This window comes from Athene noctua, chromosome 5 (genome assembly GCF_965140245.1).
Source record: "Athene noctua chromosome 5, bAthNoc1.hap1.1, whole genome shotgun sequence".
NCBI lineage: Eukaryota > Metazoa > Chordata > Aves > Strigiformes > Strigidae > Athene > Athene noctua.
The window spans coordinates 45,020,421-45,036,399 of NC_134041.1; the positions used below are offsets into that span (position 1 = coordinate 45,020,421).

Consider the following 15,979-nt stretch of genomic DNA (forward strand, 5'->3'; position numbering starts at 1 on the left):
CCGTGCCACTGTCCCAAATCCGACAGCCCCCTGTGCCGTTGTCGGGCCTCAGCCCAGAGCCGCGCTGTGACTCCCTCTCCCAGAAGCGAGCTGTCAGGCGCAGCGGCTCGGGCTGTTGTTAGGGAGCAAATACAAACACCCTCCCAGAAGAAAAGACAATTCCAGCAGAGGGCAAGTTAAACAGCAAGGCAGCCCTCTTTAAACAAAGCACGCATACCTGCCGAGGCCTTTATCTGCTCCAGGAAAAGGTGGGACGCACGGTAGTTAGCGCTACCGCACCCGGCCGCACGGCTGCCACGCTAACGGCTAGCACAAGGATGTCCAAACCGGATCAGAAAACGTCGGCAGCCCGCACCCGAGCGTCCCGCTCACACCGAATTAAAGAAAGCAGGACCCGATCCCGTATAAACTCAGCCCGCTAACCCTAACCCGAGCAGCGGAGAGGACGAGAAGGAAGCCCCGGGGGGCGGGAGCCACCCCCTTGCCGCCAGGGCGGCCATCGCCCGCCGCGCCCGCTCTCCCCCAGGCCGCGGCCCGTCGCTCCCCGCTCCGCTCGGCCCCGCCCGCCCGGCGGGCCGCGCTCTCAAGGCCGCTGCGGGCGCCCCCCGCCCCTCGGCGGCAGCGGGGCCCGCGGGCGGGGAGGTCGAGGCCGCGGCCCGAGCGCCGCGGAGCCCCCGCCGGAGGCCGGGACCCGCCTCACCGTGTGCTCGTGCTCGTCGGCGCGGGCGCGCAGCGGCAGGCACAGGAGGAGGAGGAGGAGCAGCGCGGCGGCCGCGCAGAGCTGCAGCCCGGGCGCCGCCATCTCGGGCCTCGGCGTCCCCGCGCACGCAGCAGGCCCCGCCGCGGAGCCGGCCCGCGCCCCGCCGCCAACGCCGACCTGCGACGCCACTTCCGCTCCGCCCGGCCACGTCACCCGGCCGCACGCCGGAAGCGCGGAGCGCGGCGCCTACAGCGGCCGCCAGGAGCCAAACGGAGCGCCGGAGCGCTGCGCGGGGCCCGGGCGCCGCCACGGAAACAAATGGCGGGCAGTCGGGACCCGAAATGCCCAGACGCTGCGGCCTTCAGCGTGTGCGTGTTGAACCTGTTATTTTTTAATTGATGGAGTTATTTTATAATTCATAACATCATCTCAATGAAATAGTCTAAAATTATTTGAGAACAACTTGACATAGGGCTGTATGCAAGTACCCGCAAAAATAAGTGGCCCCGTTTTCCACAACACTTGTACAAGCAGAAGAAACTCATGAACGCTGAAGTGCAAAAGGCCACCCCTGTCTGGCGGGCAGGTACTGGGGTGGCACAGCAGCACCCAAACCTACCAGATGGTAAGCTTTCTGTCAGATAAAGCCTGCGAACCTCTGTGTGATCTTGGAACTATGTCAAGCTAGAAGTCCAAAGTCAAAAAATCCTAGCCAAAATGCTCATAGAATTAAATGTTCGTTGATCAGATAATTTTTAACCTGAAGAGATATATAAACAATTCTGAAAGGCTATCAGGCATAATACTAAAAAAAAAAAAAAAATAGAGGCTATATAATCTTACCAAATATTGCACAAGCCAACAAATAAATAGACAGTGAAGGACATGAGCTGAATGCAGGAGCTGCTCCATGCCATTACATGCCACCCATGCTTTGCAGGAATGATGTGAAAACAAATTTCCCTGTTTACCATTGACCACCATACCTATACTAAAAACTTTTGGTCCTTGTGGCCTTATGCATTCAATCTACCCTCCCTGAACATACGTTAGCAAGCTACATTTATATGAAGCCTTTTCCAGATAGTATGTTTGCAATCTCCCGCCTATTTCAGTAGAAGCAAGGTCCCTGCAGAGAGAAGATAATTGTCAAAACCCATCCAAAAGCCCTGTTCATATTCAAAAAAAAAAAAAAAAAGAAAAAGAAAAACTGGACAGCTTTGATAACACCATATGTTTCTTTCTAGTTGTTGCATCTCAGTCCAAAAGAGTAGCTTATCCTAGGGAGACAGAGAGGGAAGGCTTCAGCATCTTCAGTTTGTTCAGTACTTAAGTCTCTCCATCAACAACAGGGCCAGCCAGAGCCATCTGCTGCAGCGGGTTTTGTGAGGAATGCTGTACAAAGAGCAAACACTTTCCCTGAGCCAGCCAGCTGCCACCTGTGCTTGGTGGATTGGTTGATGCCCCTACAGGTGGCCATGCCATTTACTTTTTACCAGCAATTTTATCATCCCTTTAGTCCTTGAGCTCTAATGTTCATCGGAAACACACTTCATTCCCACTCTACCCCCCAAGCATATTCTTAAGTAACAAACAATCTGGTTGCATGCAGTTTTATTCTCCAGTTTCTTCTCAGCTTCAGTTTTAGTGCACTTCTCATCTTGGGTGGAAGCAATACACACCACATGCTCGCCAGCACAAATGGAGTCTACAGATTCAAGGACTCCATACACTGAGCCATAAGAGGCTTAAAGCGATTAAGTGAAACCAGTGTGGAACACCCATTTTTGTGGCCATGAAGGTGCATCCCTACTGGCTTGCAAGACACTTGAAAGTCATGCCTGCATGCCAATTGTTCACCTACATTTAACAGTAAAGCCATTTTAGTGCCGCTCCTTTTCTCCTTGATAGGGTGACAGCTTTGCTGTGATCACTGGTCAGTGAGATCCCTACCTAATCCAGGAGAAGTTACAAAAAGAAAGTAAGAGAAGAAGGCCTGAGACTACAGTTGCATCTTCAAATTTCCCCCCTTACACAGTACAGAAGGGGCCTAAACAATCCGCATTTATTTCTCAGCCCCACCTATCCCAGCTCTCCTCCAAACCAGAGCCCCACTAGCATTGTTTTTGTATGACAGATCAGGTCAGACTAAGGAAGTATCTAAACTGCCAACAGGAGAGGGACTGAAAGGCTACTTATGAGCTACGTGTCAGCAGTTCAGATATAAATCATCCAACTGCCATACTACCAATAAAAATCCCATTTTGCAGCCATGTTATTAGGATTGTGCAAAGGCAAATGCTTAGATACAGTGCAGATAAAGTCCTCCCACAAAAGACATTTGGCTATTGCATGCAGGGAGTGAAGAATTAAAAATTATCTGGGGAAGATGGATCCCTGGGCTGCTTCAGTCCAACAGCTGTGAAAGGAAATCTTCGGCATGACACACTTTCATATTTTGCTCTTCCCTTCCTGCTTTGTTAAAGTTTTCCCCACATCCTATATTTCTACCTTATGTTATGCCTGACAGATGTGGAAGCAGATAAATCCCTCTTACCACATCACAGCTCCAAGTTGTGGAGCACAGCCGCAGCCAGCACTAAGGAGATGGGGAACTTTTAAGCAAAACCAGGGAGCTGTGTGCAAACCAAACCATGTGTAACAGCTGAAGACAAGCTGTTGAATTTCCCCTTTTATTTCTTTCATCCCTGTTTCCTTCACTAATCCATGCTACCATTTTCCTCATTTCAGCACCAACATTCCCTTCCCTGCTTTCAATTTGATCAATAGTGCCGGGAACTTTGTTCTGTCCCAAGAGCAGCACAGGACGGCAGCTCCCACCTCACCATTCCCCTGGCTACTGTGAACAAAAAGCAAAGTGTCAGTGAGAGCCTTTAGTGCCAAAGCTATTGGGAAAGGCACTGAAATCCTTTAAAAAAGAAGAAAAAAAAAAAAAGATAAAAAAAGGTCACCTCTGTAGCTATAGGCCTGCAGCACACACCTGCATCCCTCTATCATCAAAAGGAGAGGCTATGTGAACTGCATGTGGAGTCATACCCTATGAGTTTAATGAGCTGATGATATTTAGCTTATGCCTATATGCCTGAGAGCATCAGGGGCTTCTCCACCTTCATTCAGTTCTGGCTGAGTCACAGTTGCCGTCTGTCATTCCTGCAGCTCCACACATTAGCTTTGCCACCCTGAAAGGGAAAGGAGCTACAGCTCTATCACCTTACACCTAACTCTTACAGATTAAGGAAGAGTACCGGAGGGAACAGAAGCTTTACTTGTCCTACCTGTTCCTGAGGGATCACCAGGTACAGATGTATATGTATCTCCCTCGGGGCTGCAAGAGGGCTAGAAAACCAAGTAGGTGACGGTGCTGAATTCTCTATTCTGAATGTTACCTTGCAGAATTCCCATCTGCATCACTCACGGACAACCAGATCCCTACATTTGTCCCCCAAGGGCCAGGATATGCACAGAAGATTGCAAGACCTAAAAGAATCATAGAGTTGTTTGGGTTGGAAGGGACCTTAAAGATCATCTAGTTCCAACCCCCCTGCCCTGGGCAGGGACACAGTCCACTAGACCAGGTTGCTCAAAGCCCCATCCAGCCCGGCCTTGAACACTGTCAGGGAGGGGGCAGCCACAGCTGCTCTGGGCAACCTGTGCCAGTGTCTCACCACCCTCACAGTAAATAATTCCTTCCTTCTATCCAATCTACCCCCTTTCAGTTTAAAATCACTACCCCTAGTCCTATCACTACACCCCCTGATAAAGAGTCCCTCTCTATCTTTCCTGTAGCCCCCTTCAAGCACTGGAAGGCTGAAATAAGTGTCTCCCTGGAGCCTTCTCCGGGCTGAACAACCCCAACTCTCTCAGCCTGTCCTCATAGGGGAGGTGGCTCCAGCCCCCTGATCATCTTCATGGCCCTCCTATCATCCTGCTTCAACAGGTCTCTGTCCTTCTTATGTTGGGGACTCCAGATCTGGACACAGTACTGCAGGGGGGGGGTGTCTCATGACAGCAGAGTGGAGGGGGAGAATCCTCTCCCTCGACCTGCTGGCCATACTTCTCTTGATGCAGCCCAGGATACAGTTGGCTTTCTGCGCTGTGAGTGCACATTGCTGGCTTGTAGTCAGTTTTCCAGTTTTCCATCCACTAACACCCCCAAGTCCTTCTCCACAGGGCTGCTCTTAATCCACTCATCACCCAACCTGTGTTTGTGCTTGGTGTTGCCCTGTCCCATGTGCAGGACCTTGAATTTGGCCTTGTTGAATTTCATGAGGTTTACATGGGCCCACCTCTCAAGCCTGTCCAGGTCCCTCTGGATGACATCACTTCGATCATTCAAGTCTGCTTTACATGCTTTCTACATTTGGTACACAGAGAGCCAAACCAGGAAGCTCTCCTTAAGTTTTTAAGCCCTCAGGCAGAAAAAAGGCTGGATACAGCTGTTGCAGATTCACACTGCTAGAAAGGAAGAATAGAGCAACAAGAGTCCAGCCCCCAGGCTGCCTGTTTCCACTGCAGCGGGCCAACTACACAGCTGGTATTTGTGAGGTGTGTGCATTTATAATTGGAGACTCGCTATACTGTTGCAGAGGATGAAGTGAAACACCTTTATATTGCTTCTATAGTGAATACATGTAAGAGATACAGAACACAGCATTGCAGCCAATTCCTTCCTCTAATTTGAGAGGGCAGTCTTCATTTCAAGTAACAACATGCCCACCTGCTCCCCAGAAGTGGTTTAAGTACAGTTGTTTTGTGATACAGCAGGTCCCTTACCAGCTGGAATTTTCATGGTAAATGCAGCACACTCAACACCTTGTTAATGTCTGTCCTCTGCAGGGAGTGAAGGGGAAAGGGAAAGCCATTTTCAAGGCTGTATGCAAAATACATTCTTGAATAAAGACAAGTTCTCATCCTCCCATTGTTTAATGATTGCTGGAGGGAGATGCTACTGACCTGAAAGGTCAGTATGTCCATACCCAAAATGTTATACCAAACAGCAGTACCTTCACCTGCTCCTGCTGTAATGAGTGTTCTTCAAACAACTTATTTTCTTTAGTTTTTGAAGCATGTTTTCCAGTCAAGCCCTTGTAGGCTGGTTATATTGAGGGTTTTGGTAACAATGCTTATCAGGATTTAGTTTCTAAAAGGACACGTGTTCTTTCTTGGTCAAAGGAGACTTCATGTTCGTGCAGGGCTGCTAAGACACACATCAGTGTTCTCCTTCCCAACTATGATACTTTTTCTTGAATTCTCAAAGCACCAAAATTCTTCCAAGCAAAAAAGTTACACAAGGCCAAGAAATGAAAAAACGAAAATCATGGGAAAAGTCACCAGAGCTTTAGGGAGGAGGAAGGGAAAGAAAACATTTGTCTCCCACTTATAAATAATTTAAGACAACCCCAAAATGTCTGTACAAACACACATACAAACAGAAAAATCTCATATTCCACAGATGTTGAGAAATTCAGCGACCTCTTGGGGGCACAGGTGGAGGATAAAAGCTTTCACAGCTTACAGGCCTATGAAAAGAGAATACATATGCATTAAAAATAATAGTAGAGTTCTGGAACAACACATTGCATGCAATAACAGCATATCTAAGAATCCTATGTACAAACAATAGTCATACAAGAAGAAAAACATGCTATCAGTGATTCAGCAACAGAGCAGATGCCAAGGTGCCAGAGCCCTGTTCCTGTCCAAGTTATTTCTTCTGCTCTTTGGCTGCAATAATTCTGTTACTGGAAGAAGATGTGATACTTGAAGTAAAACTTTGATTGTTTAGTAGCTTTCTTCTGAAGATTAGATGAAGAGCAATAGGAAGACATCAAAAGATTCAAAATCTTTTTTTCAAACTAACTACAGGTAAATTCTATCTATATTCTTGCCAGAGCCAAGACAACATACAGAACTTACTGCACCCACACATTAGTGATCAATATTTTAGGAGTTGAAGAATTTTGTTAGCATCTGTACTTAGATAAGCTGCTAGGGCCTGGACTTCATAGACTGGTTAGACTCAAGGAATGTTCACAAGTTACTTAAGATTGTGGTGGTCTGATCAAATCAAGGCAAAACCCCTCAACACCTTTGATAAAACCAGTGCAGTTCTTACTTTGAGGCCAATAATACATGTAAACAAGTGTGCTTTGGAGAGATCTAAAATTTGTAACAAGAAAAAAACGTCCAAGGGGATACCAAAAGGGAATTCCCTCTGCACTACACTTTGTATTTTCCAAGATCTTCTCAGGAGGATTGGATACTAAATCTCCGCCAGTGGCAGGATGTTACGCCACCTGGGTCAGTCTTATTACGGCAAGTGTTGTGTGTTTCAATGGCGCTGCCCCTTGCAGTGTGTGAACCACAGTAACAGCTTTGCAATAGGCATGTTACCGACTAGGAAAACAATTCCACCAAGTATTACTGGTGAGAAACAAGCATCTTACAATTCCTAACAGTGTCTGTTTATAGATAATAGTCTGGTAGATTTTGTTGAAAGGCGCATTGGCTTCCTGCCTTGCTTTCTGCCCAAGGCTTCTGTGTTGAATCACTGAAAGCACATGTTTGAGCTGCATTTTAGTTTTACCTGCTTGCACCTCGAGGAGGCACTCTGGGAGGCCTTTCTGGAAAAGGCAGCCTCTCTGCTTGGTGGGCAACTGGGCTGCGGCTTCTAGTTGTTTCTGGGACTTCATTGTCCTACAAAGTGAAGAAAAGAGGTTACAGACCAGCAGAATTTGGTTCTTGTTACCTTCAACAACAGAAGTGGCTACATTTTGCCATTTCTGCAAATGCAACGCATCCCTGAGCTCATTTTCTTTCGCATGAAAAGGCGGCCATATACTTAGGAACAGTGGACCAGTATATAGCAGAGGAGAGAGCTTACCTCACTGTCACCTTCCATCCCACTGCTGACACTCAATATGCTCCGAGTGCTGGAGCGGTTACTTGCACTACCTGGAGTGAGTAAGCAAGAGAAAATGAACTAATTACTAAATCCTGGCGATTTAACTGCAAATCACTAACTCAGGACTCCTAACCTCATGCTTATCTCTTTCACACATCATTTAAGGTTTATTTAGATTAATTTATTTCCACTGTTATTTTTCACATGTTCAGGATCCAAACAATGGCATTTCATAAAACACAGACCACAGGGCCAAAACATCCAGTTTTGCTTTCTTTCTAGCAGATTTCTACCCAGTCTAGGTCTAGGCTTCTGGTTAAATACTCACAACCATAATCTAATTGAAAGGATCCAGTGCCAATATCAGCTGTCAAGTCAGGTAAATATTTTCACAAGTGTTACATACCCAACATCCATACTTAAATTATCAGTCCCTACGTCCTTAACAACTGCATGGAGGTAAATGGCTCTGAGCACTGTCACACATTCATTCCTGGAGTAACTGACTGCTTGAGAGGTTACTCACCACATCCTCTCACAACAATCCTTACTCATCACAGGAATACTTCCTAGGCTATTTCACAGCTAAAAATGATAAGTTTGTTCAAACAACCATTAGCAATCATTTATGCAAACCCATTTAACTTCCATGGACTCAAGAGTTGGGAATGTTTTTGCAATCAGTCATGCCATCTCTGAAGATGACAGCAACTTACAAACTTATCCTACACTGCTATGGCTGGTTTCAGTTATAAGTAACGTTATGTAGGGCTATGCAATACTGGAACACTAATGTTCAGAAACCTATACACTGAAATGGAGGCTAGAGAGGTTTTGTCAATAAGTTGCAGTCCTTCCCTAGCCTGGGTGAGGTAACATTCATTATCAGGTGGTACAAACAGCAGCATTTAAGAGTGCTAAATAGTGTGTTAGGGTCCATTCTCACAATCATGCCATGTGAAAGAGAGCCAATCTGCACACAGTGAACTCTGCAGGCTTGTTAACATTGCTCTCATAACTTCTTATATGCAAGTTATGGGCTCAGTGAGCTGCCTCTGGCACCACTCTGGCTGTGTACCAGCTATATCTTGCCAAAAGCCCCAAAGGTAGTAAGCTCACCGGGACTTAGTTTTCCTTTCAGAAGACCAAAATGATCTTAACGGTTTCTAAAAGAATTGCTCAGTCTGCAGTAACAGCAAGAATGCAGAGATTTAATCTGCACAAATTAAACCTAATAAAGACCAATGACAGTAAAAATGTGCAGACTGTCCAAATCACTCAAGAAGTCCCACAGTTAATAATGAAAAATGCTGTCTTTTATCTACAGCAGTTGATACCGTAGATATGTAGAGACTGGTAAATGACATGTAGAGACTGGATCCCAGCCTGCAATATAACTGTGCCCTTTAGACCAGAAGAGCATGCAGCCTGCTGAGAGTCACAGCAAGGGAGCATCCTTTTTTCTATGAGAGCAGCTGACATCTACTTTTAAAGAACTGAAGATGGGTGATATGCCCTCCCTGAGAAGGCTCAAGGGAATCTTTCAGCTTTCAGGTTCTCCTTCGGCAGAGATGCAGACACAAGATGCCCAAACCACCTGATGTACCTGGAACTGCTTTTACAGTTTTGAGAACAGGCAGCCTGAGACATGCAGGGTTTGGGGTGGAGGTATCAGTACTGGGATTCAGGAACAGAAGTACTGTCCCCTGAGCTGACTTCAGAGTCAGGCTGGACAAATTGTTTTCCATCCAGCTTTCCTGTAGAGACGGTGACACTCAGGGTTTGCTTACTTGTTGTGCTGGATGTGCTTTCTGTTTTCCAGTCTCCTCGCTTTAACTCCCTTCTTGGTGGGAAAACGTTTTTCCTGGGGGTATATTCATATATTCCACATTCTGGTTTCCCCAAAGTATTATGAGAATGTCGAATGGGTACTGTAATTTCCAAATCTGGAAGGGAAAACAAACAGCTCAGAAGGGTCTATGCCATAAAGTATAGCCTCTGAGAGACAGCTTTGCACCCAAGAACAAAGTTAAACACAATCACATAAGGGCAATCATAACTGTACATGAATAAATCAAGATTCACTCCACAGATGTGGGCATCCTTTCCTTGGTCTGGGAAATTGAGGAATAAAGCAACTTCCCTACGTTTTAGCCAACAGGCACACAGATATGAATATTAAAATGCCACATAACTACAATACACACAGAGACATTTCTGCCAGAAGAACCTATTAATATTGTTAGCTGCTTCATTGACAGAGAATGTCAGAATCAGAGACTGTTACCTGCACTTTTGTCTTTCTTTTGCTTCTCCATTTGTCTCCTGGTTATGCTGTCTCGTAGCCGTTTCAGATTTTCCTAGAAACATCACAAGATATTCTTTTGTCAGGGTTTTGGACAGAGGAGGATGAGCAGCTTTCTGACAATACCAATATATTTCAGCTCACTTTGCAACTAAGCTGTAACAAAGCCTACTACTGGCTGAAGTCCAAACCATGTCAACAGGTTTTAATCTATTCCCTTCAGAAATCCATGTGTGCCTTTCAGAAGACAAGTTTTTTCAGATGTTCATAGTGTATGTTAAGGTCAAATTCAGACTCACTGGCTGTTGCAGATAAGCAGCACATTTGGTTTAGAACTCCCTCTATTTTCTGTTCCCACTGTGACACTGGCACGGAAACAAGATCCGTGATGAAGTAACTGCACAGTCCTTTCTGTACTAATGAACAGGTAATTCTGACTGCAAGGACAGAGGAGGATGCCATGCATCCCAGACTTTGAGGAACAATTCAACAAGAATTCAGGATATCCCTACTGAAGCAAGAGGGGACACCTGGAAATGTAACTGGGAGCAAAGTCTCCATTGAGACTTGGTTTTGTTCTGACAACTCCCAAAACAGCATCACGCACTGGAGACCAGCACCTCAGGGGTGAGAGCAGACTGCCGCAGCATGAACAAAAGGTTTCAAAAGAAGCAGGCAGTGGTTTTAAAGAGAGCACCCCACTCTAACTTGAGAATGGACTATGACTGCTAGTTCCACCAGTCATTATGTTGCTGCTGCCAACTAAAGACTCCCTCAGATCAGCTAAGCCACCCAAACACTGTGCTTTCACTAATGACTGTTGCTAGACCTTGCCCAACTGCAAAGGACAGGTAGTCCTGGAGCCATCGAACACTCAGGGTGGGATCACACCATCTACAGGATAGGACTTTAAAGCCAATACGCCATCTGTGACACTAAGTCTTCACTGGTCTGAAATGAATGAGAACTGACAAGCTAAATATTCATCACAGAAGTCCCCTGTCAGCAGGTAGGTGCTAGGTGACCTCTAGAAAGGTAATTTAGCCAACTGTATTTGGCCCAATTCCAGTGTACAGATCTCCAAAAACTAACAATACCACTGCCAGATAAACAGATCTGTAAAATAGCTATCTGCTTGCTACTGCACAGGAACAGCACCTCTGTGTCAGGAGAGAACTCTGCTAGCTGGGGAGCTGTTAGCAGTCTTCCTGCTCCAACCAGGAAAGAAGTGTACCCACACTGAACAGCTTGTGATATATACCTAGAGAGACAGCTGTATTTCTTAAACAGTGGAACAAGCCTGTACCTGCTGGAACCGGAATGATTCTGATCTCTTTTTCTGGTTCAGTTGCCATTCCTTAAAATGAAGTACAGCTTCATCAACAGTGAGTATGCCCATTTTCACTTGCTCCTGTAATGTAATCAGCTGCCGTTGACCTGGGGTTTTCATTCCAGCAAATGGATCATATATGCTTGATTGAGATGGGTCCCTTACAGGTCTGATTATTGTCTCTGAAGAGAGAACAACACCAAAAATGTTACTGAAATTGTGGCATCTGCCCTCATCACTGAATACAAAGAAACTCAAGCACCCCTGATAAAGCAGAGATTAAAAAAAAAAAAAAAAAAAAGTATTACAGACTGAATGTTTCCCTAACAAGAAGAGTGTTTTGTCCTTATGCCATCCTGCTATTTGTCAGGGCTAAAAGCGCAGTTGAGAGGTGGCCTTGTGTGTGCAGGGATAATCTCTGTTCTTAAAACTATTATTTAAGTGACCAGTACAAAATGTACTCATTAAAGTGCTCTGCTTCCTCACTGCAAAAATCTCTCCTTAGCAATCCACAAAACAGAGCTTTCACCTTGGCAGTCACAAAGCTAGATTCTTCCTAGGTAATCAGTGCAGTGTAACTCCAGAAACAGAAAGGTGAAAACTCATCCTACTGTTCTACTGATGTAACTACTCTTTATAACTAATTTGCAACAAAGAGGAGTTCCTGACACATGAGATCAAAGCTCAGATGTGGTTCCTGGTACTCTTACAGTGAACAGGATAAGAAGTGAAAGAATAAGTGCACAGTTTTGGAAGTGTGCAGATCTATGGCAAGCAGCTCACTATAGGTTAAATCCCAGGAAATGATGATCAACAGGCAGTGGCTATGTACAGAAGATCAAAAGTGGGACATCAACTCCATGAAATAATATGGGTAACAACATGAAAAAGGACTTCAATGATCATCATGAACCTGATGGAGGATAAACTCCAAGACAGGGGCTATGTACAGTATGTGACAAAAGGTTACCCCCTCCACACTCTGCCGTTATAAAAGGTCAGAAAGGTTGGGCCACTCATATAGGACTATTATCCTCAGAGCCTTGCAAAACAGACTACTCTGTTACATTTCATACAAATGAAGCTACCTCAACAGATTTGCTTTTGGATTATGGGAAAGATCTTCAGGGTGAGCTTCTGACTTACCTTTCTTAACCTTTCCTCTAGGGACATAGAGATTCTCAGGTCTTTGAGCTTTCTGTGCAAAAACTGTAAAACAAACACTCTTAAGATACTAAAAATGCATCTCATGAAGACAGAAATAGCAAGGATGAATACAGGAAGCATACACAATTCTGCACTGCATTATAGCTTCTGTTAACCTACTAAGTCCACTGAAGAAAACAAGATAAGGAGTTGTACAGTAGATCCTCTTCTACTGACCTCGAAGAATTTAGCTCAGCCACATCTAAGAGAAATCTGGACATGCTTTCCCCACAGCCCTGTCATGGTGGGAAGGAGGAGTCACTGATATTACTCTCCTACATGTTACTGTAGTTCTTGTTAGAATGTTTCTGAAATATGATCAAGATTTCCAAAACTGCCTAGCAAACTAAGAGACACAATTTTCTTCAATTTTAATTAAACCCCACCTCAGAGGGAGGTAGTGAGGTACAGAATCATGTCCTATGCAAATGCTACTGAATCAATGATATCATTACAGAACAGTAATGTCTCAATTTACTAGCTTGATTGTGTCCTTATAATATCAGGATCTTTCCTAGTTGAATTTGTTTATACCATTTGGGGGTGATCTGTCATCCTACTGCTTTCATTAACAACAAGCTCAGGCCAAGATGTCATGATACAACACCCCCACATTTTTAGAGTAGGTGGAAAATGAAGAACAGATCTGAAATTGGATCCCAAAGGTAATTCAGCTTCAGAGCCAAGTCATCCAGGGGTCTCAAAACCGTATAGATTTTCTTGGCATTTATTCAGCAGCTGGAGCCCATATCAAGGCCATTCTACAGTTGACTAGTCTACAGTTTAGGTCCTGGTACCCAACTCACTTTTGGAGATGTATAACTCATTGTCCGGCTGTGGAGAGCTGGATTCTGGTCTTGGAACAGGAACTGGAGGTCTGCTAGCCATTTCCTGTGGAAAAGTATCTTGTTCCACTGAGTAGTATACATCTTCACCATACTGCTGGTAAACTTCTTCTGAGTCCGGCGCATCCATGCTGCCACCTACAACAGAGTAGAGCTTGTAAGAAAAACAACCTGCCACTTCACCAAACACTGGATCCCTCCAGATGCACTATGTACCACATTCTTACCAAGATGGCCATTTCACAGTTTTACAGTGACTTAAAGTGCCAAAGCCCTTCAAGACAGGACTTGATAAAGTCATTAACATCTAGTAGCATGTAAGTGTTTGCCACTGAGTTAGTACCATCTTTTTTGGTGAAGAAACTGTAGTGGAAAATATCATAACTGTTTTTAAAACTCAAGTTTATTCAATTAATTCAAGTTAATTAACACATTATAACAGTTAACAAATCAAACAGAGCACTGGTTTCCAAAAGCTACTTGTGGTGGTCTACAAAGTACTACAGAGAATTATTCCTCTGTCTGAAATAAGCAATCACCATCAACTGACAATATGATTTCAGACAACGCGTCTCAGAACTGGGTAGATGTCTACTTAAGGAGGCCAGCTACCATTATACTAACTCATCATCTCCATTCTATTCTCACTCCTAACATGACTGCAAAATCACCAAATGCTGTCATACCTGATTTAAAAGCTAGTTTCCCTCTGTCTGCATCCTAGCAAAAAGAATTAAGAGCTTCTGGACTAACTCCCTGTTCTGTTACCAAATCACAAGTGAATACCCTAACCACTGGACTGACTTTCCTTTAGTGATGTTGTAACACCTGGTTGAGTCAATGCAATGGGACTGCTAGAGCATCTGCATGGCAGGAAGAACAGAACAAGATGTTAAGAACCCCAGACTTAATCTTGCTCTGACTCCAGCTGGGTCACCCACAAAAAGTGAGCCTGTATCCCATGGAACCTGGTGAGTCAGGAAAAGGCTTGGACAAACCAATCATGCTCAGTGGGGATAGCACAAAGTTAAGGTCTGGCTTTGGTTAGAGAAGGCAGAGGGAGCACTGAAGAGGCAGAGTATAGGTCAGGTTTGGGAGCCAGCAGTTCTTTTCCTCTTTCCAGGTTGCTGTTTTCAATGGACGGACTTTTGAATAAAGCATCTACATTAAAATTCATCAATAGCTTGTGTTGCTTTACTTTATGCTCAGCCTCTGCCCATGAGGGGAGCCTGTACCCACATCAGGACAACAGAATTAATTTCCATCACTAAGATAAGGACTGAAGACAGCCATTCCTGAATAGATACCAGCTGTGTGCTTGCATTCACTGGTAGGCAGGGACTCAAACTAGAAAACTCTCCTCCTCTTTCATAAGAAACTAACTGCATATGTGAAATCACCTCACAAGCTGCCTTTTCTATTGTGCCTTGGTTTGAACCCACTAAGACAAAACTGTGCATGTCAAAAAGTGTGGACTATCCTATCCTTAACAGATCAAGAAGAAATCTCAAGTTCCATTTAATTGCTTTAATTGTGCTACGGCCATCCCTCTTCTCCAAACAGGTCTCACCTTCTAAAAACTTGCGGAGCATCGAGTCTTTTGTAGTTAGAGAAACTTCATCTGTGGCAACTGGAGTGTCTGGTTTGGACTGAAGCATCTCTACATCTGAAAAAAATCAGAAAGATGAACCTGTTGATTAGGCCTTTAAACATGTGGAACAAGGTAATATAATGTAATAAAATTATGTGGTATTTCTGACTGGACCTTTCGTTTATAGTGAAAATCAAAGAGGAAGGCAGGCAACCGACAAGACATTTGACTCAAAGAAGGCTCCTAAGTTGCTATTGTTACACTCTGCACAAATTTTTGCCAGCTACCTGATGGTTATGCTTGAAGGTGATTAACTGCTTATTCAGAAGTTCTGACAAGGCTTCAAGCAGGCACTGAGGATTAACTATTATATTAGTGAGAGTATGTGGGCCAGATGAAGGTTTTGGCCTCTGCATAGCACTCCTGAGATGCCAAACTGAGTGGAAACCCTCTGACTTGGCAAAACAAAACATTAAGGACAATTTGCCCACAACACAGAAGATAGTGTTTGTTTAGATAAAAGTCAAAACAGCTGTCTGAGTTAATTAGTTGGACTGGAAGATGTTTAGAGGGTCAGATGACCATTTAGTATTGAGAAAAGAGTTACAGTAAACAGTAAGATACTTTAAATTGGTATTTTGACAGGAAGAATTCTGATTTTTAAAAAGGGTCAACCTCATTGTAAACCTAAAACTAATCCTAAAAATAAAATAAAATGTTAGGTGTGATATAAATGAATTGTTGAGGCTTATTGATACAGGTGAATTGTTGAAGCATTTTGTGAAATATCTTTTACTATGTAAACTTGATGGTTTGGGTTGCATGAAAGAATATTAAATATTTCTCTATAAATGTATTTTTAATATATGCTGACCTTTCTTATTTTCTTCCTGCAAAGCTAAGGAGATCATGAGAAAGGGCTAAGACTATGCTAGCAAGATTTTGCTTTGCTAGAATGTTGTGGGGGTCTTTTAAAGAACAATTGTCAAAGCACTCACTGACAGTCCTGTGACTGCACCCAACCTAGCTTTAACCTCACAGGGATACCTCCAGCATAGCCACAATAATACTGCATGC

At 44.3% G+C, this 15,979-nt stretch overlaps 2 protein-coding genes across 3 annotated transcripts in view; both read right to left on the reverse strand.

The window, feature by feature from the left end:
- TM9SF3 (transmembrane 9 superfamily member 3) overlaps positions 1 to 903 on the reverse strand; it is a 51,579-nt gene extending 50,676 nt beyond the window's left edge. The window contains exon 1 of the mRNA XM_074907304.1: positions 701 to 903. Coding sequence (XP_074763405.1) covers positions 701 to 802 — 102 coding nt within the window. The 5' untranslated portion in view covers positions 803 to 903. The remainder of the gene's footprint in view (positions 1 to 700) is intronic.
- A 5,133-nt stretch (positions 904 to 6,036) lies between these two features.
- PIK3AP1 (phosphoinositide-3-kinase adaptor protein 1) overlaps positions 6,037 to 15,979 on the reverse strand; it is a 43,805-nt gene continuing 33,862 nt past the window's right edge. For both annotated transcript variants that reach the window (XM_074908327.1, XM_074908326.1), the window contains 9 exons: positions 14,882 to 14,977; positions 13,273 to 13,449; positions 12,407 to 12,469; positions 11,237 to 11,442; positions 9,913 to 9,985; positions 9,416 to 9,571; positions 7,605 to 7,675; positions 7,308 to 7,417; positions 6,037 to 6,240 (listed from right to left, as the gene is read on the reverse strand). In XM_074908327.1, coding sequence (XP_074764428.1) covers positions 6,186 to 6,240; positions 7,308 to 7,417; positions 7,605 to 7,675; positions 9,416 to 9,571; positions 9,913 to 9,985; positions 11,237 to 11,442; positions 12,407 to 12,469; positions 13,273 to 13,449; positions 14,882 to 14,977 — 1,007 coding nt within the window. In that variant the 3' untranslated portion in view covers positions 6,037 to 6,185. The remainder of the gene's footprint in view (positions 6,241 to 7,307; positions 7,418 to 7,604; positions 7,676 to 9,415; positions 9,572 to 9,912; positions 9,986 to 11,236; positions 11,443 to 12,406; positions 12,470 to 13,272; positions 13,450 to 14,881; positions 14,978 to 15,979) is intronic.